The 27,285-nt window shown below is 46.5% G+C and overlaps 1 protein-coding gene across 1 annotated transcript in view; it reads left to right on the forward strand.

Moving 5' to 3' along the window:
- Positions 1-27,285, forward strand: part of garnl3 (GTPase activating Rap/RanGAP domain like 3) — a gene marked incomplete at its 5' end in the record, with an annotated part of 174,640 nt that overhangs the window by 70,559 nt on the left and 76,796 nt on the right. The window contains 1 exon segment of the mRNA XM_084159340.1: positions 22,733-22,807. Within this exon segment, the coding sequence (XP_084015466.1) occupies positions 22,733-22,807 (75 nt within the window).

Genomic DNA, 27,285 nt, shown 5'->3' on the forward strand with positions numbered 1-27,285 from the left:
GTAGCTAATGCTAACATTTACATTTACATTTACGTCATTTAGCAGACGCTCTTATCCAGAGCGACTTACAAATTGGTGCATTCACCCTATAGCCAGTGGGATAACCACTTTACAAATTTATTTTTATTTTTTTATACAGTGGGGATAACAAGTATTTGATACACTGCCGATTTTGCAGGTTTTCCTACTTACAAAGCATGTAGAGGTCTGTAATTTTTATCATAGGTACACTTCAACTGCGAGAGACGGAATCTAAAACAAAAATCCAGAAAATCACATTGTATGATTTTTAAGTAATTAATTTGCATTTTATTGCATGACATAAGTATTTGATACATCAGAAAAGCAGAACTTAATATTTGGTACAGAAACCTTTGTTTGCAATTACAGAGATCATACGTTTCCTGTAGGTCTTGACCAGGTTTGAACACACTGCAACAGGGATATTGGCCCACTCCTCCATACAGACCTTCTCCAGATCCTTCAGGTTTCGGGGCTGTCGCTGGGCAATACGGACTTTCAGCTCCCTCCAAAGATTTTCTATTGGGTTCAGGTCTGGAGACTGGCTAGGCCACTCCAGGACCTTGAGATGCTTCTTACGGAGCCACTCCTTAGTTGCCCTGGCTGTGTGTTTCGGGTCATTGTCATGCTGGAAGACCCAGCCACGACCCATCTTCAATGCTCTAACTGAGGGAAGGAGGTTGTTGGCCAAGATCTCGCGATACATGGTCCCATCCATCCTCCCCTCAATACGGTGCAGTCGTCCTGTCCCCTTTACAGAAAAGCATCCCCAAATAACGATGTTTCCACCTCCATGCTTCACGGTTGGGATGGTGTTCTTGGGGTTGTCCTCATCCTTCTTCTTCCTCCAAACACAGCGAGTGGAGTTTAGACCAAAAAGCTATATTTTTGTCCCATCAGACCACATGACTTTCTCCCATTCCTCCTCTGGATCATCCAGATGGTCATTGGCAAACTTCAGACGGGCCTGGACATGCGCTGGCTTGAGCAGGGGGACCTTGCGTGCGCTGCAGGATTTTAATCCATGACGGCATAGTGTGTTACTATGATTCAGCAGGGAGGAGAATGTGGCAAAGAGCTTCCTAGGGTTAGAGGCAGATGCTTGGAATTTAGAGTGGTAGAAAGTGGCCTTAGCAGCAGAAACAGATGAAGAAAATGTAGAGAGGAGGGAGTGAAAAGATGCCAGGTCCGCAGGGAGTCTAGTTTTCTTCCATTTACTTTACACCATAGTCAGTGGTGTAAAGTACTTAAGTAAAAATACTTTAAAGTACTTCTTAAGTAGTTTTTTGCAGTATCTGTACTTTACTTTACTATTTATATTTTTGACAACGTTTACTTTTACTCCACTACATTCCTAAATAAAATACGTACTTTTTACTCAATACATTTTCCCTGACACCAAAAAGTTACATTTCCAACGCTCAGGCAGGACAGAATTATTGTCCAATTCATGCGTTGTCATCCCTACTGCCTCTGACCTGGCGGACTCACTAAACACCAATACTGAATTTGTAAATTATGTCTGAGTGTTGGGGTGTACCCCTGGCTGTCCCAAAAAAAAGAAGAAAAAGAACATGGTGCTGTCTGGTTTGCTTAATATAAGGAATTTGATGTATAGCATTTACTTTTACTTTTTACTTTTACTCAAGTATGAAAATGTAGTACTTTTTCCACCACTGACCATGTTGTTTTTCAAGGTGACTCTGCGTATTTAGAGACCTGCCTCTTGTGTTTACCTAAAGGCTGTGTTATCTCTGTTGACATAAATAAAGTTGTATTGAATTGAATGTTTGCTGTGCTAGAGTTCAAACATTACTCTGTCATCAGGTCGGAAATCACTAGGGCTATAGACCGTCCCTGTGACTGAGGGATAACCATTGGCCCATGGTGGTCCAAGAACTACTGTACAACACACACACAGGTTCTGACATCTCACCTTCTTTCTCAATCTATTCTCTCTCTCTCTCTCTCTCTCTCTCTCTCTCTCTCTCTCTCTCTCTCTCTCTCTCTCTCTCTCTCTCTCGCTCTCTGTCTCTCTGTCTCTCTCGCTCGCTCTCGCTCTCGCTCTCGCTCTCTCTCTCTTTCCCTCCTAATTTCTCCCTCTCTATCTCTGGCACCTCACAGTCATCTCCCTCTACCGTCAGAAGCATTTCTCCTCCAACACACACACACACACACACAAATAGTTACACACCCAGGAGCAAAACGGAAGCTTGCCAAGATGAAAACGATCTCACATCAAATATTAACATCTGTGCTGCTCCCCCACTGTGCTATGTGACCTCCATGCTCGCCTGAAACGCGTGCCCACACACAAGTCACCTCAGGCTGCCACAGCCTCCCAGAACGGCCCTTAGGTGTGCTTCGGCCTACTGCTCCAAAACATCACTATTGGAGCCATTGGAGCCTAGACCAGGGTTCCCCAATAAGTTTTCTGTGCAAAAAAATATATATGTATACAGTACCAGTCAAAAGTTTGGACACACCTACTCATTAAAGGGTTTTTCTTTATTTTTTACTATTTTCTACATTGTAGAATAATAGTGAAGACATCAAAACTATGAAATAACACGTATGGAATCATGTAGTAACCCAAAAAGTGTTAAATAAATCAAAATATATTTTATATTTGTGATTCTTCAAATAGCCACCCTTTGCCTTGATGACAGCTTTGTACACTGTTGGCATTCTCTCAACCAGCTTCATGATGTTGTGTTATGTGAATTATTTAACAAACTATTTCAGTGTCTCTGTGCGTCTCCCAAAATGAAGGAACGGACAGAGTCCCGGTCTGCATAGTCAGAGATTTATTCATTGAGAATTCTGCCATCGCAATTTCAGAGTCCATCTTTTATACTCATACGTCATACAAAAATCCCTCCTTTCTGTAGGCGGGCTGTAGTTTTCCACTTTAAAACTGCTCTCCTAACCATTAGGTCACACACACATACACATACACACATACACACATACATACACACACCCACACATGCATACACACATAGGCTGCCTCACAATATCCTGCACCATATTTCATACTCCTTAAAAAGCCTAACAGTTTCTCTCCTCCCTAAATTCCTCAGTTATCTTGGTTTCTCAGTTGCCTGTAGACAGTTCTCCTTGTCCTTTGTTGTTGTCACGATCGTCGTAAGAAGCGGACCAAGGCGCAGCGTGATAGGCGTACATCTTTTAATGAGTACTTTACACCAACAACAAAACAACAAAACGAAACGTGAAGTCTAAAGGTTCACCAACACAGACCTATACAGAACAAGATCCCACAATCAACTGTGCAAAACAGGCTGCCTAAGTATGGTTCCCAATCAGAGACAACGAGCAACAGCTGCCTCTGATCGGGAACCACCCTGGCCAACATAGATCTAAACGATCTAGACAGAAAACAAGGAACAACTAAACATAGGAACGAACACCCTGGCTCAACATTAAAGAGTCCCCAGAGCCAGGGCGTGACAGTTGTCTGGTCTAACTCTTACTCACATTGCTGAATAGTAGCTCAATGTCATAGTCTTTACTGGTCCTACACTCACACATTCTAACACATTTCACACAGTTTCAGGGTGTAATAATTAGTCATTAATAATTAATCTATCAATCCACCCTTTGACTAAATATTACACACATACTCACAAAATATATGTTGTTATAGAAATGAATCACACACATTGAAGCATATAAGTTGGTTTGCATATAAAAACATAAAACATTGTCTCATTCAATACAGGTTCATCAAGGTTACCCCATGATTAAAAGTGTAACGTTACTTTTTAGCAATGGTACCTAACCTGTTTACCCCCTATCTGGAAACAACAGTCTAAGCCTATAGTGAATAACATTTGCTTCATCACATCCTGAAACATCGGTTAACTAGTACATCATACTTAAAACAAGACTTTAATACACAAACAATCATTACAATAACTTTTAAACTAGAGATGTATAGTTCTAGGAAAACATCCAGTCTCAAACTATCTGAATCGTCGTCGTCCTCCACCAAGCCTGGTGGGTCATATTCTTCATTCCTTAGGTCGGAGTCCGGGATTGGGCCGTATCTCACCATTTGCTGTGATCTCACCATTTGCATTTCCAACACCTTGCTCACCAACCCTCAGACACAGGGAATAAGACAACATCCACAAAGAACAAGCATACCCATAGACGCGATTGCCGCGCCTAAAATAGTTACAACAATAGTTTTCCATTTACCAAACATTTGATCAAACCAACTAGTCATTGATGTATTCACCCCCCAGTTCTCAGCCCATTCTTTAATTAATGCAGTGAGACCTACCAGTGCTCTAGTTACTGTACCATCTGGGGTTGTATTGTTGGGGATAAACATACAACAATGACCTCCCACCATCTTGCAAATCCGCCCTTCTCTGCTAAAAGCATTTCGAGAACCAAACTATTCTGCAGGTCATGAGTGAGGTGGCGGATAGTTGGCCTGAGATTCTCTTCACTGCATCCCTTGTCTAATTAACGAACCTTTGTAGATGTAATTAATCCAGTCAACATTTTTATCAATTGTAATCCACCAGAAAAACGTTGTTGTAAACCCATCTCCAATTTGATCTGTGATTCGCATTACTTTGGTGTCTATAACATTGAATAATCTCCGGGGTTCATGGTGAATTGGGGTGCCTTAGTAATATCCTTTTTAAGAGTGGTTATTTTAATATCAGAACAATTAGGTGAGGTTTGGTTTGATCCCAAATCTATCACACAAGAGAACATGGTCTGAGGCGTAGGTGCAGTTAGAAGGGTTGGCCTACCTGTTGAACAGGCATAACAATTAGTTTGACCCAACACTCTAGCTGTGTAGTTCATCCACCTTACCCAGAAGTTCTCATTTGAAATTCCTTCTATTTCTCCTTGGTTCGTTTCCTGCAAGAGGAAATATTATACCCTTGGTGGTTTAGTGCTATTTAGGATTCCTTCTGAGGGCCTTCCAAGGGGTATTAGACTATTTGTTGATACCTCAGGTGATAACATTGGATCTACCTGCTGATCTGTCTCGGAGGTGGAAGATTCATTTTCCTCCTGAAAAATGAACCTCAAACATATATCTGCCCTGAAATCATCAACACAGGCCCAATAGTTCCTTGCTATGTCATCTTGCATAATTGACTTTACCGTTATCACCAGTTCCATTTTACATGTATCATGGGTTTGTTTAATTCCCCATCGGTGTACTGTGTCCATTCCATTCTCATAGTATGTTCCCCAGGTATGTTTAAACACCCTTGCCCAAGGACATGAGCGTTCCCCAGTGCAAATGTATTTACCATACCTTCTAGGACCTAGCTTTCTTGTACACGCCCCCTTCTTACCAAAGCCCCCAAAACCTCCTATCTCTTCATGGGAGAAGTCAAATGATATCTTGAATCCCCCGTCTTGTCCTAAACTGACTTTAACTATTAAAATAATCATTCCCCCAATAGTCTTTCTTGGTTTCAGTATTTCTACGAGATCTAATCAGTGCATCGTTTCCCTGTTTAGGTTGACCTAGATTAATCCATAATATGGTTAACATGATGATGCAGCTCAGAGTCCCCCAAAATCCCCAAAACCACCATCCCAATCCTGTCCCTGACCCACCTGCCTGGTACTTCCCCATACCCACACCTCTATAAACACCCCACAGTGATGAAAGGTCGGGGTAGGGTTTCTTCGTTAACAGAGTTTACCCCCGAACCCTAGTGGGTCAGTTCTTCTCTTTAACTCTGTGTGTGTTCAACGGTGTTGGTATGTGGGCCTACCTTTTTGCAGTGGGTAACGTGGACCCAAGTGGCTCTCTTAGCTATTCTTATAGCGAAGGCAGTTACCAATAGGACTTGGTATGGTCCCTCCCAGCGTGACTGCTTTCAATCCTTTTTCCTCAACGATTGGATCCACACCCAGTCTCCAGGTTATATACTATGAATCACCTTCTCATTTAATTCTCCTGTAGGACACAAATTCTTAGACATACAGTTAATGAACCATTTTCTCATGTGTTCTGCTAGTGTATTCTGCTAGTTTCAGGGTGTAATAATTAGTCATTAATAATGAATCTATCAGGTTGTCACCTGGAATGCATTTCAATTAACAGGTGTGCCTTCTTAAAAGTTCATTTGTGGAATTTCTTTCCTTCTTAATGCGTTTGAGCCAATCAGTTGTGTTGTGACAAGGTAGGGGGGTATACAGAAGATAGCCCTATTTGGTAAAAGACCAAGTCCATATTATGGCAAGAACAGCTCAAATAAGGAAAGAGAGTCCATCATTCCTTTAAGACATGAAGGTCAGTCAATACGGAACATTTCATGAACTTTGAAAGTTTCTTCAAGTGCAGTCGCAAAAACCATCAAGCACTATGATGAAATTGGCTCTCATGAAGACCGCCACAGGAATGGAAGACCCAGAGTTACCTCTGCTGCAGAGGATAAGTTCATTCGAGTTACCAGCCTCAGAAATTGCAACCCAAATAAATGCTTCACAGAGTTCAAGTCACAGACACATCTCAACATCAACTGTTCAGAGGGGACTGTGTGAATCAGGCCTTAATGGTTGAATTGCTGCAAAGAAACCACTACTAAAGCACACCAATAATAATAAGAAACCTGCTTGGGCCAAGAAACATGAGCAATGGACATTAGACCGGTGGAAATGTGTCCTTTGGTCTGGAGTCCAAATTGGAGATTTTTGGTTCCAACCGCCGTGTCTTTGTGAGACGCGGTGTGGGTGAATGGATGATCTCTGCATGTGTAGTTCCCACCGTAAAGCATGGAGGAGGAGGCGTTATGGTGTGGGTGTGCTTTTCTGGTGACACTGTCTGTGATTTTTTTAGAATTCAAGGCACCAAGGCATTCTGCAGCGATACGCCATCCCATCTGGTTTGGGCTTAGTGGGACTATCATTTGTTTTTCAACAGGACAATGACCCAAAACACCTCCAGGCTGTGTAAGGGCTATTTTACCAAGAAGGATAGTGATGGAGTGTTGCATCAGATGACCTGGCCTCCACAATCCCCCGACCTCAACCCAATTGAGATGGTTTGGGATGAGTCGGATGGCAGAGTGAAGGAAAAGCAGCCAACAAGTGCTCAGCATATGTGGGAACTCCTTCAAGACTGTTGGAAAAGCATTCCAGGTGAAGTTGGTTGAGAGAATGCCAAGAGTGTGCAAAGCTGTCTTCAAGGCACAGGGTGGCTATTTGAAGAATCTCAAATATAAAATATATTTTGATTTGTTTAACACTTTTTTGGTCACTACATGATTCCATATGTGTTATTTCATATTTGTTATGTCTTCACTATTATTCTACAATGTAGAAAATAGTAAAAATAAAGAAAAACACTTGAATGAGTAGGTGTGTCCAAACTTTTGACTGGTACTGTATATATGTACAGTATATACAATGCATTCGGAAAGTATTCAGTCTCCTTTACTTTTTCCACAGTTTTTTTCTTTTTTTTTATACTCATCAATCTACACACAATACCCCATAGTGACAAAGCGTAAACAGGTTTTTACATTTTTTTGCAAATTAAAAAACAATTAAAAACATAAATGCCTTATTAGCATAAGTATTCAGACCCTTTGCTATGATACTTGAAATTGAACTTGACAGTGCATGTCAGAGCTAAGCAATGAGGTCGACGGAATTGTCCATATAGCTCTGAGACAGGATTGTGTTGAGGCACAGATCTGGGGAAGGCTACCAAAACATTTCTGCAGCATTGAAGGTCCCCAAGAACACAGTGGCCTCCATCATTCTTACATGGAAGAATTTTAGAACCACTAAGACTCTTTTTAGAGCTGGCCGCCCGGCCAAACTGAGCAATCGGGGGAGAAGGGCCTTGGTCAGGGAGGTGACCAAGAACCCGATGGTCACTCTGACAGAGCTCTAGAGTTCCTCTGTGAAGATGGGAGAACCTTCCAGAAGGACAACCATCTCTGCAGCACTCCACCAATCAGGCCTTTATGGTAGAGTGGCCAGACGGAAGCCACTTCTCAATAAAAGGCACATGACAGCCCGCTTGGAGTTTGCCAAAAGGCACCTACAGACTCTCAGACCATGAGAAACAAGATTCTCTGATCTGATGAAACCAAGATTGAACTCTTTGGCCTGAATGCCAAGTGTCATGTCTGGAGGAAACCTGGCACCATCACTACGGTGAAGCATGGTGGTGGCAGCATCATGCTGTGGGGAGGTTTTTCAGCGGCAGGGACTGGGAGAGAACAGGATTGAGGGAAAGATTAACGGAGCAAAGTACAGAGAGATCTTTGATGAAAACCTGCTCCAGAGCGCTCAGGGCCTCAAACTGGGGGCGAAGGTTCACCTTCCAACAGGACAATGACCCTAAGCACACAGCCAAGGAGTGGCTTCGGGAAAAGTCTCTGAATGTCCTTGAGTGGCCCAGCCAGAGCCTGGACTTGAACCCGATCGAACATCTCTGGAGAGACCTGAAAATAGCTGTGCAGCAACGCTCCCCATCAAACCTGACAGAGGATCTGCAAACTAGAATGGAAGAAACTCCCCAAATACAGGTGTGCCAAGCTTGTAGCGTCATACCCAAGAAGAGTCAAGGCTGTAATCGCTGCCAAAGGTGCTTCAACAAAGTACTGAGTAAGGGGTCTGAATACTTATGTAAATGTGATATTTAATTTATTTTATTTTATAAATTAGCATACATTTCTAAAAAACGGTTTTTGCTTTTGTCAAAGTGATTTTATACTGAATCAAAATAATTTGGGTGAATGGAATATGAATGATAGTCATCCAATATGCTGTAATTGTCACGACTTCCGCCGGAGTTGCCTCTCTTTGTTCGGGCGGCGTTCGGCGGTCGTCGTCACCGGCTTTCTAGCTGCCACCGAACTACGTTTCTTTTTCCATTTGTTTTGTCTCGATTGTACACACCTGGTTCCCATTAAATTATATTATTTCCCTATTTAACCCTCTGGTTCCCACATGGTTTTGTGCATGTTTGTTCTTTGTTTTGTGTCTAAGACTTATGTGAGCTGGTGTGTTTTCCCTGCGTGGAAATTAGTGTTGTTTATTTTTCAAGTAAAGTACGTTGTTTACTCAGTTCTGTGTCCTGCGCCTGACTCCGTCTTACCGCTGCACATTGACACTTGACAGAAACACACACCACATACGGAGTCAGCAGGTGCATCCAGTCCTCCGGTGCCAGTGGAGGAGCGCGTCCAGCAGCACGCGACGATGCTCCAGAATCTTGGCACGGCCATGGATCGCGTGTTGCAGACCATGGAGCGATGGGAGAGAGGGGTTTTTCCCACAACCCCATCAACTTCAGATCAACCTACACCGATGTCCACCCCTCCGTCACCTGGACCCAGTGGGATTCGGCTCTCGCTCCCGAGGGCATATGATGGGACGGCTGCCGGGTGCCAGGGGTTCTACCTGGCGACCATCCACCCGGCTCCCTCAGGATACGAGAGCGTGTCCGCCCTCATCTCCTGTCTGTAGGGAAGAGCGCTTGAGTGGGCCAACGCCGAATGGGGAGTAATAGATGCAGCGTTGGTTCACTATGAGGATTTCACCCGCCGCTTCCGGACGGTCTTCGATCATCCACCTGAGGGGAGAGTGGCGGGGGAACGCTTGTTCCACCTCAGACAGGGGAAGAGGAGCGCACAAGACTTCGCACTGGACTGCCAGCGCGGGATGGAATGAGAGGGCCCTGATCGACCATTACCGATGTAGTCTACGTGAGGATGTTTGTCGGGAGCTGGCATGCAGGGACGACACCCTTACCCTCGACCAGCTGGTGGATTTATCTATACGGCTGGATAACCTGTTGGCCACCCGCAGACGTCCGGGTCAGGGTCCGTCCATTCCATCCCCCAGCACCTCCGACCCTACCCCATGGAGCTCGGAGGTGCTGCTCTAAGGGTGACCGGAGGGGGGGCCGTTTCCTGCACCAACTGTGGCCGCAGAGGGCACACTGCTGGTCGGTGCTGGGGAGGTTTCCTAGGGAGTCGAGGCAGCAGGCAGGGCACTGGTGGATCATCCCAGGTGAGTAGGCACCCGACTCACCCAGAGCTCCCTGTTGCGCACATGTGGATATGCATAGAATTTCCTGAGTTTTCCCCGCATTCCCAGCATAAGGCGCTAGTAGATTCAGGCGCAGCTGGGAACTTTATTGACCGTTCATTTGCACGTAGATTAGGGATCCCTATTGTTCCTGTTGATGTGCCCTTCCCTGTACATTCCTTAGATAGTCGTCCTTTAGGGTCGGGCCTGATTAGGGAGGTCACAGCGCCACTATGTATGAAAACGCAGGAGGGTCATGAGGAGAGCATTAGTCTCTTCCTGATCGATTCTCCTGAGTTTCCTGTGGTGTTGGGGCTTCCCTGGTTGGCCTCTCATGACCCCACTATTTCGTGGCAACAGAGGGCTCTCAAGGGATGGTCACGTCAGTGGTCATGGAGGTGTGTAGGTGTTTCCATAGGTGCAACTACGGTGCAGAGTCCAAACCAGGTCTCCACTATGCACATTCCCCCCAAATATGCCAATTTGGTTCTCGCCTTCTGTAAAAAGAGGGTGACTCAACTACCACCCCATCGACAGGGGAATTGTGCGATAAATCTCCAGGTAGGCGCAGCACTTCCCAGGAGTCACGTGTATCCTCTGTCTCAGGAGGAGACGGCGGCTATTGAAACATATGTCTCTGAATCTCTGGGACAGGGATACATTCGGCCTTCCACTTCAGTTGCCTCCTCAAGATTATTTTTTGTGAAGAAGAAGGATGGAGGTTTACGCCCGTGCATTGACTATCGAGGTCTAAATCAGATCACTGTGAAGTACAGTTACCCACTGCCTCTCATAGCCAGTGTGACAGAGTCATTGCATGGGGCGCGCTTCTTCACCAAATTGGATCTCAGAAGCGCTTACAACCTGGTGCGTATCTGGGAGGGGGATGAGTGGAAGACAGCATTTAGTACCACCTCTGGGCACTATGAGTACCTTGTCATGCCGTACGGGTTGATGAATGCTCCATCAGTCTTCCAATCCTTCGTAGACGAGATTTTCAGGGACCTGCACGGGCAGGGTGTAGTGGTGGATATAGATGACATTCTAATATACTCCACTACACGTGCCGGGCATGTGTCCCTGGTGCGCAAGGTGCTTGGTCGACTGTTGGAGCATGACCTGTACGTCAAGGCTGAGAAATGTCTGTTCTTCCAACAGTCCGTCTCCTTCCTAGGGTACCGCCTGTCCGCGTCAGGGGTGGAGATGGAGAATGACCGCATTTCAGCCGTGCGTAATTGGCAGACTCCAACCACGGTAAAGGAGGTGCAGCGGTTCTTAGGGTTTGCCAACTACTACCGGAGGTTTATCCGGGGCTTTAGTCAGGTAGCGGCTCCCATTACCTCCTTGCTGAAGGGGGGACCGGTGCGACTGCAGTGGTCAGCTGGGACGGACAGGGCTTTTGGTCACCTGAAGGCTCTGTTTACCTCGGCTCTCGTGCTAGCTCATCCTGATTCCTCCTTGGCATTCATAGTAGAGGTGGCCGCTCGAGTATGCCACCAAAACTCCGCCCCTGTGCTTTCTTTTCGAAGAAGCTCAGCCCGGCGGAGCGAAACTATGATGTGGGGGACCGGGAGCTGTTTGCTGTTGTCAGGGCTCTGAAGGCGTGGAGGCATTGGCTTGAGGGGGCTAAACACCCTTTCCTCATTTGGACTGACCACCGCAATCTGGAGTACATCCGGGTGGCAAGGAGACTGAACCCTCGCCAGGCAAGGTGGGCCATGTTTTTCACCCGTTTTGTTTTCACCCTATCCTACAGACCAGGTTCCCAGAACGCTAAGGCAGACACTCTGTCCCGGATGTATGACACAGAGGAGCGGTCCACGGATCCCACTCCCATACTTGCGGCTTCTTGCCTGGTGGCACCGGTGGTATGGGAGGTTAACGCGGACTTCGAGCGGGTGTTACGTACGGAGCCCACTCCCACCCAGTGTCCAGTTGGACGTCTGTACGTTCCGGTTGATGTCCGCGATCGGTTGATATGTTGGGCCCACACGTCACCCTCCTCTGGTCATCCTGGCATCGGTCGGACAGTGCACTGTCTTAGTGGGAAGTACAGGTGGCCCACTTTAGCTAAGGATGTGAGGGTTTATGTTTCCTCCTGCTCGGTGTGCACCCAGTGCAAGGCACCTAGACACCTGCCCAGAGGGAAATTACAACCCCTACCCGTTCCACAATGGCCGTGGTCACACCTATCGGTGGACTTCTTGACGGATCTTCCTCCATCTCAAGGTAACACCATGATCCTGGTCATTGTGGATCGGTTTTCTAAGTCCTGCCGTCTCCTTCCTTTGCCCGGTCTCCCTATAGCCCTACAGACTGCGGAGGCCATGTTTACCCACGTCTTCTGACACTACGGGGTGCCTGAGGATATAGTGTCTGATCGGGGTCCCCAGTTCACATCGAGGGTCTGGAGGGTGTTCATGGAACGTCTGGGGGCCTCGGTCAGCCTGACCTCAGGTTTTCACCCCGAGAGTAATGGGCAGGTGGAGAGAGTTAACCAGGATGTGGGTAGGTTTCTGCGGTCCTATTGCCAGGACCGGCCGGGGGAGTGGGCGGCTTTCATCCCCTGGGCAGAGATGGCCCAAAACTCCCTCCGCCACTCCTCCACTAACATGTCTCTGTTTCAGTGTGTACTAGGTTATCAGCCGGTCCTGGCACCGTGGCATCAGAGCCAGATCGAGGCACCTGCGGTGGATGAATGGTTTCGGCGCTCGGAGGAGACATGGGACACTGCCCATGTGCGCCTGTAACGGGCCATCAGGCGACAGAAGGTGAGCGCCGACCGCCACCGCAGTGAGGCCCCGGTGGTGCATACACCGGGTCTGGAACTCGACCCGAAACCTGCCCCTTCGCCTGCCCTGCTGGAAGCTGGGTCCGCGGTTTGTGGGGCCATTTAAAGTCCTGAGGAGACTGAACGAGGTATGCTATAGGTTACAGCTCCCCCTGATTACCGTGTTAACCCCTCGTTCCATGTGTCTCTCCTCAGGCCCGTGGTGGCAGGTCCGCTCCAGCAGTCTGAGACATCAGAGGGGGTCCCGGCATATACTGTACGAGCCATCATGGACTCAAGGCGTTGGGCGAGGGGCCTTCAGTACCTCGTGGAGTGGGAGGGGTACGGTCCGGAGGAGAGATGCTGGGTGCCGGTGGAGGACATCCTGGACCCTTCCTTACTGCAGGAGTTTCACCGTCTCCACCCGGATCGTCCTGCGCCTCGTCCTCTGGGTCGTCCCCGAGGCTGGTGTCGGCGCGCTGCTGGAGCCGCGCGTCAAGGGGGGGGTACTGTCACAACTTCCGCCGAAGTTGGTGCCTCTCCTTGTTTGAGCGGCGTTCGGCGGTCGTCGTCACCGGCTTTCTAGCTGCCACTGATCTACGTTTATTTTTCCATTTGTTTTGTCTTGATTGTACACACCTGGTTCCCATTACATTATATTATTTCCCTTTTTTTATTTTTTTATTTAACCCTCTGGTTCCCATATGGTTTTGTTTTTGTTTTGTTTGTTCTTTGTTTTGTGTCTATGACTTATGTGAGCTGTTGTGTTTTCCCTGCGTGGAAATTAGTGTTGTATATTTTTCGAGTAAAATACGTTGTTTACTCAGTTCTGTGTCCTGCGCCTGACTCCGTCCTACCGCTGCACATTGACACTTGACAGTAATAGAAATAAGGCCATGCTCATACAATAAATTATCGTCCTCCCTCATCTTAAATGACACGGACCACCACTGATATAATGGTGTGTATAGACAGAATGGACAGTATATGAATAGATAAGGTGTGTACAGTAGCAGTTATATAGGATGAGCCTTGACTAGAATACAGTACTGTACATACATATTAAGTGGGTAAAACAGTATGTAAACATTATTGAAGTGACCAGTGTTCAATGACTCTATGTACATAGGGCAGCAGTCTCTAAGGTGCAGAGTAGAGTACCAGGTGTTAGCTGGCTAGTAACGGTGACTAAGGTTCAGGGCAGGTTAATGGGCGGAGGCCGGCTAGTGGTGACTATTTAACAGTCTGATGGCCTTTCAGTCTCTCGGTCCCGCCTTCTAGAGGCAGGCTGTGGCTCGGGTGGCTGAGGTCCTTGATGATCTTCTTGGCCTTCCTGTGACACTGGGTGCTGTAGATGTCCTGGAGGGCAGGCAGTGTGCCCCCGTTGATGTGTTGGGCACCACCCTCTGGAGAGCCCTGCTGCTGCGAATGGTGCAATTGCTGTACCAGGCGGTGATACAGCCCGACAGGATGCTCCAATGGTGCGTCTGTAGAAGTTTGTGAGGGTCCGAATTTCTTCAGCCTCCTGAGGTTGAAGAGGTGCTGTTGTGCCTTCTTCACCACGCTGTCTGTGTGGGTGGACCATTTCAGCTTGTCAGTAATGTGCACACTGAGGAACTTGAAGCTTCTCCTCTCCACTGCCTGCCCCGTCGATGTGGATGGGGGCGTGCTCTCTCTGCTGTCTCCTGAAGTCCATGATGAGCTCCTTTGTTTTGTTGACGTTGAGGAAGAGGTTATTTTCCATATTATGTCATGTCTATGATAACATGTTATGTCATGTCATTGCCGAAGAGAAAATCTTGCGTTATGACGCCTGGTAATAGAGTTGTGGGCAGAAGAATGGAAATCCATCTGTTGATTATAAGTAAAGTGTAACATCGACATTTCTGAATGTGTTATACCCGTTAAAATTCAATTAGTAGCCTGGGCGTTTATTTGCTTCAATCACTGAACACAAACGCCGCTTATTAGGAACAGGCTTCTATTTGAGCCACGCATCTTTCCTTAATGCACACAGCTTTTGCTCAATAAAATGTTAAAAAGTCTACCACACTGTTTATTGTGACCAGTATGACCAGTATAAACATTATAATAACACATCCATTGCTGGTCAGACTAGGCTGCCTATCATACACCCCGTTTATGTTCTTTATCTTCTTTTGCGCAATCTTAACGATACTCACTGAAGTTCACTCGTAAACAATTCATTTAGACCCGGCATTTAATTGAAACAGGCGTTTATTTGCTGCTATTAAAAGGGACAGGCAGCTATTTGAGACTCAGCGTTTAATTGAAGTTATTCCCGTAATTTTTATCATCATGAATACGGACGATAAGACACTGACGATAAGACACTGATGGTAAGATACTGACAATAAGATACTGACGATAAGATACTAATGATAGGATAGTGACGATAAGATACTGACGATAAGATACTGACGATAAGATACTGACAATAGGATACTGATGACAAGATACTGACGATAAGATACTGATGATAAGCTACTGACGATAGAATACTGATGATAAGATACTGATGGAGTTACCACTCTCACCCATAGAGTTACCACTCTCACCCATGGGGTTACCACTCTCACCCATGGGGTTACCACTCTCACCCATGGGGTTACCACTCTCACCCATAGAGTTACCACTCTCACCCATGGGGTTACCACTCTCACCCATGGGGTTACCACTCTCACCCATAGAGTTACCACTCTCACCCATAGAGTTACCACTCTCACCCATGGGGTTACCACTCTCACCCATGGGGTTACCACTGTATAGACGGCTATTATTCTTTTATCATTCTCCTTTTGGTTGTTTACCATGTACCTCTTTCTCTCGCCCGGTGACCCATCTCTCTCTCTGTCCCCCTCTGTTTTTGTATCTGTTGTTCTCTCATTTCCTGCACCCTACTTACTCTGTCGCTCTCTCTCAATTAAATTAAATAAAATTCAAAGGGCTTTATTGGCATGGGAAAAATATGTTTACATTGCCAAAGCAAAAGGGAAATAAACACTGCTCTGGCTCCGGAGTGGAGCCGCTGACCGGAGCTGGACTGGGCACCGGTGGAGCGGACTGCCCTGGCTCCGGAGTGGAACCGCTGACCGGAGCTGGATTTGGCACCGGTGGAGCGGACTGCTCTGGTTCCGGAGTGGAGCCACTGACTGGAGCTGAACTGGACCCCGGTGGAGCGGACTGCTCTAGCTCCGGCGTGGAACTGCTGACCGGAGCTGGACTGGGAACACGCACCACTGGTCTGGTGCGAGGAGCAGGCACCGGTCGTGCCGGACTGGAGACACGCACCACTGGTTTGGTGCGAGGAGCAGGCACGGCCCGTGCCGGACTGGATACACACACCACTGGTTTGGTGCAGGGAGCAGGTACGGAGCGTACCGGGCTGGCAACCCGCACCACTGGTTTAGTGCGGGGAGCAGGTACGGGCCGTACTGGACTGGATACGCGCACCACTGGTTTGGTGCGGGGAGCAGGTACGGGGCGTACCGGGCTGGCGACACGCACCACTGGTTTGGTGCGGGGAGCAGGTACGGGGCGTACCGGGCTGGCGACAGGCACCACTAGTTTGGTGCGAGGAGCAGGCACGGGCCGTGCCGGACTGGGAACACGCACCACTGGCTTGGTGCGAGAGGCAGGCACGGGGCTTACCGGGCTGGGAACTGACGTTGGAGATGTACAACTGTTCCAGTCCTTCTCTCTCCACCGCCAATCCCCCTCCAGTGAGGACTCCTCCGGGAGCCCCCACGAGTGAGGGAAGCAGAAATTCATAGTCGTCGTCTTCCTCCGACTCTTCTGTGTAAAACTGCTCCCATTCCTGCTCCCATGGTTGTAGGGACTCCACCTGGAACCCCCACGGGTGCAATGGTCAGGGCTCTTCTCTCTCGAATCCCCGATCACCCCTTTAGCCCCCCCCAACATTTTTTATTGGGGCTGCCTCTCGGGCTTCCTCTTCGGCCGGCACCGTTGATGTCGCCGTTGATCCTCTCCTACCTGGGCTTTTACCTTCGCCCAGGGTCCTTTTCCAGCGAATATCTCCTCCTAAGACCACATCTTCCCCACCTGTGTCCAGGGTGTTTGCTCCTCCTGGGCATGCTGCTTGGTCCTTGTTTGGTGGGAAATTATGTCACGAGTGTCAGTGTAATGCGGTGGGTCGAGGTCAGGCGCAGGCCACAGAACTCAATAAAAACGTACTTTACTGATAAGTAAAGAAACAAATACAAAATACCTCCACACAGGGAGGAGCCAACCTGCTCACTAAACGACACACGAAACGAAATAACAAAACAACGAAAACGTGAAGTCCTATGGGCTATACACACAACAAGCCTAACAGGAACACAAACAAGATCCCACAACTAAGGTAGGCAACCAGGCTACCTAAGTATGATCCCCAATCAGAGACAACGAGCGACAGCTGCCTCTGATTGGGAACCACACCCGGCCAAACATAGAAATATAAAACTAGATCTAAACATATATATACAATGACATAGATCTCAACTGAACTCACACCCTGACCCAACCAACAAGAGTTCTCTAGATCAGGGCGTGACAGTGCTTCACTGGTTGCCCTTCTCTCTCTCTCTCTCTCTCTCTCTCTCTCTCTCTCTCTCTCTCTCTCTCTCTGTCTCTCTGTCTCTCTCTCTCTCTCTCTTGCGTAGCAGGGCGGGCTCCCCATCTTTCTATCCTCCCTCCTCTCCTCCTCCCCTCCCTTTCTTCTCCTCCCTCTCTCTGGCTCTGAGTGGAAAACACAGCAGGTCCACAGGGAATCATGAGAGTGAAGGCTTTTCCTCCTCTACCATGCTGCTGTTGCATGATTTAGAAGCATGGGCGTATGCACACATGCATGACACACACACACACACACTCACGCACGCACACACACATACACACACACACACAGTCTTGCGCAGCTAACCTTGTGGGGAAATACAGTAAAGTCCCATTCAAAATCTAATTTTCCCTAACCCTAACCCATACCCTTACTGTAACCCTAACCCTAACCTTAACCCAAAAACCTAGCCTTAACCCTAACCCTAAACCTAACCCTAGCTCCTAACCCTAACCCTAAAACTAACCCTATCTCCTAACCCTAAACCTAATTCTAACCCTAACACTAATTCTAACCTTAACCCTAAACCCCCTAGAAATAGCATTTGACCTTGTGGGGACCAACAAAATGTCCCCAGTTGGTCAAATGTATCTTGGTTAACTATTCTTGTAGGGACTTCTGGCCCCCACAAGTATAGTTAAACACGTCCACACACACACACACACACACACACACACACACACACACACACACACACACACACACACACACACACACACACACTCAGAGGAGATGATGTGGTGCTCTCCTTGCACGCTGCATTGGTTTTCCCTCCATTATCCTGTGATTGGACGGTTAATGTTGCAGGAGGAGAGAAGAGACGAGAGAGCACCACTCAGACCTTCACTCCACGTTCATCACTCACACTCACAACCAGACAGGACTCAACAGTGCTCTACTGACACACTCACAACCAGACAGGACTCAACACTGCTCTACTGACACACTCACAACCAGACAGGACTCAACACTGCTCTACTGACACACTCACAACCAGACAGGACTCAACAGTGCTCTACTGACACACACAACCAGACAGGACTCAACACTGCTCTACTGACACTCACAACCAGACAGGACTCAACAGTGCTCTACTGACACACACTACCAGACAGGACTCAACACTGCTCTACTGACACACACAACCAGACAGGACTCAACAGTGCTCTACTGACACACTCACAACCAGACAGGACTCAACACTGCTCTACTGACACACACAACCAGACAGGACTCAACAGTGCTCTACTGACACACTCACAACCAGACAGGACTCAACACTGCTCTATTGACACACACAACCAGACAGGACTCAACACTGCCCTACTGACACACTCACAACCAGACAGGACTCAACACTGCTCTACTGACACACACAACCAGACAGGACTCAACACTGCTCTACTGACACACTCACAACCAGACAGGACTCAACACTGCTCTACTGACACACTCACAACCAGACAGGACTCAACACTGCTCTACTGACACACACAACCAGACAGGACTCAACACTGCTCTACTGACACACTCACAACCAGACAGGACTCAACACTGCTCTACTGACACACACAACCAGACAGGACTCAACACTGCTCTACTGACACACACGCACATACACACAAGTTGTGGACAGGGGAGGAAAATATTTCCATAGAGAGAGTGTGCGTCTAAATATACAGTGTCTTTGTGTGTGTGTGTGTGTGTGTGTGTGTCTACAGTATGTGTGTGTGAGAGGAATAGTAATGGTCTGCAGTCTACTAGTGGTGGCCTGCTTGTTTCTCATAAGGCCTTACTGCCTGTTTCTCATAAGGCCTTGCTGCCTGTTTCTCATCAGGCCTTGCTGCCTGTTTCTCATAAGGCCTTGCTGCCTGTTTCTCATCAGGCCTTGCTGCCTGTTTCTCATCAGGCCTTGCTGCCTGTTTCTCATCAGGCCTTGCTGCCTGTTTCTCATAAGGCCTTGCTGCCTGTTTCTCATAAGGCCTGCTGCCTGTTTCTCATAAGGCCTTGCTGCCTGTTTCTCATCAGGCCTTGTTGCTTGTTTCTCATAAGGCCTTGCTGCCTGTTTCTCATGCCTTGCTGCTTGTTTCTCATAAGGCCTTGCTGCCTGTTTCTCATAAGGCCTTGCTGCTTGTTTCTCATAAGGCCTTGCTGCTTGTTTCTCATAAGGCCTTGCTGCCTGTTTCTCATAAAGCCTTGCTGCTTGTTTCTCATAAGGCCTTGCTGCCTGTTTCTCATAAGGCCTGCTGCCTGTTTCTCATAAGGCCTTGCTGCTTGTTTCTCATAAGGCCTTGCTGCTTGTTTCTCATAAGGCCTGCTGCCTGTTTCTCATAAGGCCTTGCTGCTTGTTTCTCATAAGGCCTTGCTGCCTGTTTCTCATAAGGCCTTGCTGCTTGTTTCTCATAAGGCCTTGCTGCCTGTTTCTCATAAGGCCTTATACCTGGGACATCACTCTCCTGAGAGGAACACACACACATACACATACACATTCCTGTGAACACATTCAACCGCACACAGAAACACAGAAATACACGCCCACACACACACAAACAAACACACACACACATATAAAGGCACATGAATGCACACAAGCGAACATACACACACACACCATTACACGAGAGATTATATTTGTTTACAGCCACATTGAATATGCATATTGGAGTAGAGAAGCTATGATTTCTCCAGCTCATCCCTATAGGCCCAGTCTCATTCACATGAATCTCACACACTGGTGTTTAAACCTGCAGTCGCTGGGCTATGGAATGGAATGGACATGGCCTAGTACACAGTGTTGTGCTTATTCCATTACTATGGTATGTAAGAGTGGATAGAATGTCCTGGTCTCTTAGAGCTGCAGTGCAGCGTAGAATTATAGACATCGATAGCTGCCTACATTGCATAACCCCCAACCCCCCATGCACACACACGTCAGCATACACACACACACACACACACACACACACACACACACACACACACACACACACACACACACACACACACACACACACACACACACACACACACACACACACACACACCTTCCTGGACTTCCTGTTCTTCCTCTTGGCTTCTTCTGACCATTATAGACCATCTGCGGCAGAACACACACACACATGCCACCAGGGAGAGTCCGATGTGTGCCAGCACTGTGCTGTGTTTTGGTGAACACTTTGGCAGAGCACAACCCTATATCATTCAGAGAATGACAGAAGACAGAGGAGAGAGGGAAGAGGGAGAGAGAGCAGAGAGGAGAGGTTCTGTATTGGGTTGCCAGGCAACCATGCTTTGTGCGGTATTAGGGGCAAGGGGGGTGAGAGGAGAGGAGGAGGGGAAGGAAAGGACAGAGGGATGTCATGTCTCTATGGTGAGAAGAAATGTCAGGTTGATGGAGAGACAGGTGATACTGACTACTTCCTCCTCTTTTGCGATGGAGAGTAGTCACAGTCACACAACACAGTGGATGAAGCTGGCCCCAGCAGGTCCTGTATTGTCACTGGAGGGCCATTGTAAACAAAAGCCAGCATCATTATTAGGACTGAGGACAACACAGAGGATGACTCACTGGCCGGGATTCAATCCGATGTGTTCGCAGAGCAGAGACCGCATTCACAGTAAAAGCTGCATATGTCAGCTCTATAAAAACAAAGCGCAATCAGATTGAATCCGGCCTATAGGTCAGTTTCCCAGACAGATTAAGCCTAATCTGGGACTAAAAATCTATTTCAATAGAGACCATCCATTGAACATGCTTCTTAGTCCAGAACTAGGCTTAATCTGTGTCCTGGAAACAGATACTGAAAAAAAACATCATTTCAACTCATGATTAGTAGTTGTGTTTGATAGTGTTTATGAATGTCTTAAAGAGGCAATCCGGGATCGAAAAACAACAAGCGTTCACCCCACCACTTGTTTTGGTAAAGAGCTGAGGGATGGGGCTGGAGAAATGTAACCACTCTCCCCTTTCAGAAAGGGAATTTATCAGATCACTTGAAGTAATCTCAAAAGGACTGTTAGACTCCTATGCTTTGCAGTTTCTCTCTCTCCTTTTCTGTTTTTCTGTCTATCTTGTCCTGAGTAGAAAAAGGTCAGTCAGCAAGCATAGGATGAGCAGAACACACAGAGACAGAGAGACAGAGAGACTGAGATAGAGAGAGAGAGACTGAGAGAGAGAGAGAGAGAGAGAGAGAGAGAGAGAGAGAGAGAGAGAGAGAGGTTATCAGCAGCAGTAAGACAACAGATGCTATTGACAGACAGGAGACTGAGCAGAGACTTCCCATTTTAGTCTAACACCAACAATAAGCTACACCCCTGTCTCACTTCACACTGGTGAATCTACACTTCACATATTGACTTTGTAACTAAAAAAAACGTTTTCCTACATTTAGGAATCATGTCGTACAGTGCACTCTGCTTATAGGGAATGAGAGAGAGAGAGAGAGAGAGAGAGAGAGAGAGAGAGAGAGAGAGAGAGAGAGAGAGAGAGAGAGAGAGAGAGAGAGAGAGAGAGAGAGAGAGAGAGAGAGAGAGAGAGAGAGAGAGAGAGAGAGAGAGAGAGAGAGAGAGAGAGAGAGAGAGAGGGAAAAAAAGTAGATAAAGCAACAAAAGAGAGAGATTTCGGTGGAAGAGGGGGTGGAGGAGAGATGTAGAGAAAATGGGGAACCAGAGAAGAATAGAATGGATATGTAGGAAGGTGGCAAGAGGATTATTGCTTTAAAAAGGGAACATTTTGATGGGTTTAAAAGGGAAGAATATTGTCCTATAACATTTGTTGCGTCCCAAATGGCATCATTTTACCTACATAGTGCACCGCTTTTAACCAGGACCCTATGGGACTCTATATTGGGAATAGTGTGCCATTTGGGATGCAGAAATGGTGTGTTCAGATTAATTGTTAGTAGGTATCTAACCAGCCACTAGAGACTATTGTTGTCACATGATATTAATGTCTGTCATGTGTACCTCTTTACTGTCATCTAGACTGTTGATGTCAGTTGTTTCACTTAGTTCCATTGTCTCATGTTAATGACTCTGACCTATTCCTCTATTCCTCTCTCTGTTTCTGTCTCTCTCTCTCTGCTGTAAATGGAATGGGACGTTTTGCTTTAAGCGTTGCTTGCAGTGTTTTATCTTTTAATTTGCGTTTGAATTCGCTATACATGAGATGAATTGTGCCTTTAAAGTTCTCTCTCCCTCTCCCTCTCCCTCTCCCTCTCCCTCTCTCTCCCTTCCTCTCCTCCCTCTAGCTGATCTCTAGTGATGCAGATGGAGCCATACAGAGAGCGGGCCGCTTCCGAGTGGAGAATGGCTCATCAGATGAGGTGAGGACCCCTACACACACACACACACACACACACACATACACACACTCACTGTAGAGTGTGAGAAATCTATGGACATACAGTGGTGTGAAAAAGTGTTTGCCCCCTTCCTGATTTTTAATTTGTTTGCATGTTTGTCACACTTAAATGTTTCAGATCATCAAACACATTTAAATATTAGTCAAAGATAACACAAGTAAACACAAAATGCAGTTTTGAAATGAAGGTTGTTATTATTAAGGGAAAACAAAATCCTGGCCTGTGTGGAAAAAGTGTTTGCCCCCCCTGTTATAACACAACTCAACTGTGGTTTATCACACCTGAGTTCAATTCCTCTAGCCACACCCAGGCCTGATTACTGCCACACCTGTTCTCAATCAAGGAATCACTTAAATAGGACCTGCCTGACAAAGTGAAGTAGACCAAAAGATCCTCAAAGGCTGTAAAGCCATTTCTAAAGCTTTGGGACTCCAGCGAACCTCAGTGAGAGCCATTATCCACAAATGGCGAAAACATGGAACAGTGGTGAACCTTCCCAGGAGTGGCCGGCAGACCAAAATTACCCCAAGAGCGCAGCGACGACTCATCCAAGAGGTCACAAAAGACCCCACAACAACATCCATAGTCACCAAGAAAACAATTGGTAACACACTACGCCGTGAAGGACTGAAATCCTGCAGCGCCCGCAAGATCCCCCTGCTCAAAAAGCACATATACAGGGCCGTCTGAAGTTTGCCAATGAACATCTGAATGATTCAGAGGAGAACTGGATGAAAGTGTTGTGGCCTATGACCCCAAGAACACCATCCCCACCGTCAAACATGGAGGTGGAAACATTATGCTTTGGGGGTGTTTTTCTGCTAAGGGGACAGGACAACTTCACCGCATCAAAGGGACGATGGACAGGGCCATGTACCGTCAAATCTTGGGTGAGAACCTCCTTCCCTCAGCCAGGGCATTGAAAATGGGTCGTGGATGGGTATTCCATCATGACAATGACCCAAAACACACGGCCAAGGCAACAAAGGAGTGGCTCAAGAAGAAGCACATTAAGGAGTGTCCTTTGAGTGGCCTAGCCAGTGGCCTAGCCAGTCTCCAGACCTTAATCCCATAGAAAATCTGTGGAGGGAGCTGAAGGTTCGAGTTGCCAAACGTCAGGCTCGAAACCTTAATGACTTGGAGAAGATCTGCAAAGAGGAGTGGGACAAAATCCCTCCTGAGATTTGTGCAAACTTGGTGGCCAACTACAAGAAAAGTCTGACCTCTGTGGTTGCCAACAAGGGTTTTGCCACCAAGTACTGAGTCATGTTTTGCAGAGAGGTCAAATACTTATTTCCCTCATTAAAATGCAAATCAATGTATAACATTTTTGACATGCGTTTTTCTGGATTTTGTTGTTGTTATTCTGTCTCTCACTGTTCAAATAAACCTACCATTAAAATTATAGACTGATCATGTCTTTGTCAGTGGGAAAACGTACAAAATCAGCAGGGGATCAAATACTTTTTTCCCTCACTGTACGTCTGTTACTCAGTGCTCTGAGGAAGCACCAGAAGGAGAGTTCAACCACAGTGAAAAAACTAAACTTCTATATTGTCATTTCTATATCCAGTAAGAAGACAGTATGTCTCTGAAGACACAGTCAGACACAGACAGGTCAGCCCAGGGATATACATTACATGAACCATCCAGGTCTAGAACTATGCTACTTTACTGTCAAGTTCAGAAACCTGAGTCACATGGGAGTTTTCTTCAATCCTGGGCCTGGGGACCCACCCACAGACCATGCAGGCTTTTGTTCCAGCCCAACACTTACACATCTGATTTAAGATGAGATTATGCTGTAAATCAGGGGGGTTAGTGCTGGGCTGGAACAAAAGCCTACCCACACTTCGCCAGGACCGGGGTTGGCTACCCCTGTGTCTTTCTGAGTAACTGTACATTAACAAAATGTACATGAACAAATGGCTCTCCTCCTGTCTGTCAATGTGTAGGGTGATAAACCATAAAAAATGTGTTTCATTGAATAGAGAATTCCATCCCCCCAGAAATTGTCCAAACGCTATGTCTCTACCATATATAGTTTAAAAGTCACAGACTATTTACTCAGAGGTTTTAGCATGATTAGAGTGAATAGAATGTAATCATGGCCATGGTCAAAAAGTGGTCGCTGCTCAATAGAACTCTGTCACTGCTCCGCGGGCAGAACGGCGCTAACTTCGAACATCAACTGACAAGCTAGCTAGTGGCTGCAAGTTCCTGTGTGATAACATGGATTTTTTCTAAATGAAATCCGCAGAATACAAAACTAAATTGGGTCTATATATTTATTAATTTACAAAGCTAACAGATTGAATTTCAATATCTACCCTCCCTGAAGACAATCTGTTCCAGTTTTCATGGTATATTTCTGAGTCTCTCCCTTTAAATTGCCATAGAAACAGCCCCTCTCAACATTGATTGACCGGGGTTAGAGGAATAGAAAGCCACAGATTTTATTATGAAAATGACAAGGGTATCAAGTGGATTTTGATTGGTCCAAACTGCGGAAACACCTCCAAATGTTACCAACTCCCAATGCTGAAAAATGGAAGAGATACAACCAAGAGCTGGGACGGTTTAAACTAGCAACGGTCACAACAAACCAACGTTCTTATTTCATCAACACTGTTAAGTACAAGCATATTAAGGTTATAATATTGTAGAGCACAATCTAATTATGCATTTTATGTGATTCATAATGACATAGGGCAAATAATTCATTTAGTTGCACCCTCTTGAATTGACCCGTATTTCACTACATGCTAGAGCAGTGAGGGAACGCCGTACAATGTGTCACATGCAGTTGCAGATGTAAAATGTCACCAATAGTGTGCATTATACATGCAATCATCACACACATGCTCTCACAAACACACACAAACAAACACACACACATACACACTGAGATCAATAACCGAAAGACCCCTAGGTGTCATACGTATAGTACAACACGCCTATGACATTATGACATTACATCCACACAGGAGACTGGCTGCAGTGGCACAGGGACAGAGTGAGAGACAGGGACAGAGTGAGAGACCGGGACAGAGTGAGAGACAGGGACAGAGTGAGAGACAGGGACAGAGTGAGAGACAGGGACAGAGTGAGAGACAGGGACAGAGTGAGAGACAGGGACAGAGTGAGAGACAGGGACAGAGTGAGAGACAGGGACAGAGTGAGAGACAGGGACAGAATGAGAGACAGGGACAGATGTTCTCCTACTACTCTTCAATGGCTGTGCAAAGTTGCTGGATATGGGTGGGAACTGGACCACGCTGTCAAATATTTTTTTATAGCTAAACCAAGAAAGACCACAGCCTGTCGTTTCCAACGTGAACAAATGAGTCATAGTGGGCAGAACAAGCAAGGAGGTAAGCAGAGCCAAGCACGAGCTAACGAGATCCTATTGGCCCGTTCTATCATACGTCTGCATATTTCCGTTAGGGAACGCCTACTCTGTGAAGTGCGCGTGTGCAATAACTCAATACGCCTTTGCACTCAAAACAACGCAATTCTTTACAACTTTGGCAAAGGGTAAAGTCTACAAAATGTAGTCCACTCTGTTCATAACAGATTGTCGTTTTTCGAACAGAAAACTGTATTAAGATCAAATGTTTCATCGATAAGAAAATGTGCAGAATGTCGGCCAACATCCATCTCCTTCCATCTTCTCCCACTGCCGGCCACTGGGCTTCCTCTCACTACCATATTTGGTAGTGAGTGGAAACGTCAAGCGGATGCTTCACAATTATACAGTAACAGTCAAAAGTTTGGATACACCTACTCATTCAAGGGTTTTTCTTTATTTTTACTATTTTCTACATTGTAGAATATTAGTGAAAACATCAAAACTATGAAATAACACATATGGAATCATGTAGAAACCAAAAAAGTGTTAAACAAATCAAAATATATTTTATATTTGAGATTCTTCAAAGTAGCCACCCTTTGCCTTGATGACAGCTTTGCACACTCTTGGCATTCTCTCAACCAGCTTCACCTGGAATGCTTTTCCAACAGTCTTGAAGGAGTTCCCACATATGCTGAGCACTTGTTGGCTGCTTTTCCTTCACTCTTGCCGTCCAACTCATCCCAAACCATCTCATTTGGGTTGAGGTCGGGTGATTGTAGAGGCCAGGTCATCTGATGCAGCATTATTATTATTGGTGTCCTTAGTAGTGGTTTCTTTGCAGCAATTCGACCATAAAGGCCTGATTCATGCAGTCTCCTCTGAACAGTTGATGTTGAGATGTGTCTGTTACTTGAACTCTGTGAAGCATTTATTGGGCTGCAATCTGAGGCTGGTAACTCTAATGAACTTATCCTCTGCAGCAGAGGTAACTCTGGGTCTTCATTTCCTGTGGCGGTCCTCATGAGACTCAGTTTCCTCATAGCGCTTGATGGTTTTTGTGACTGCACTTGAAGAAACTTTCAAA

The sequence above is a fragment of the Coregonus lavaretus genome (genome assembly GCF_964263955.1).
Source record: "Coregonus lavaretus genome assembly, chromosome: 4".
Taxonomy (NCBI): Eukaryota; Metazoa; Chordata; class Actinopteri; order Salmoniformes; family Salmonidae; genus Coregonus; species Coregonus lavaretus.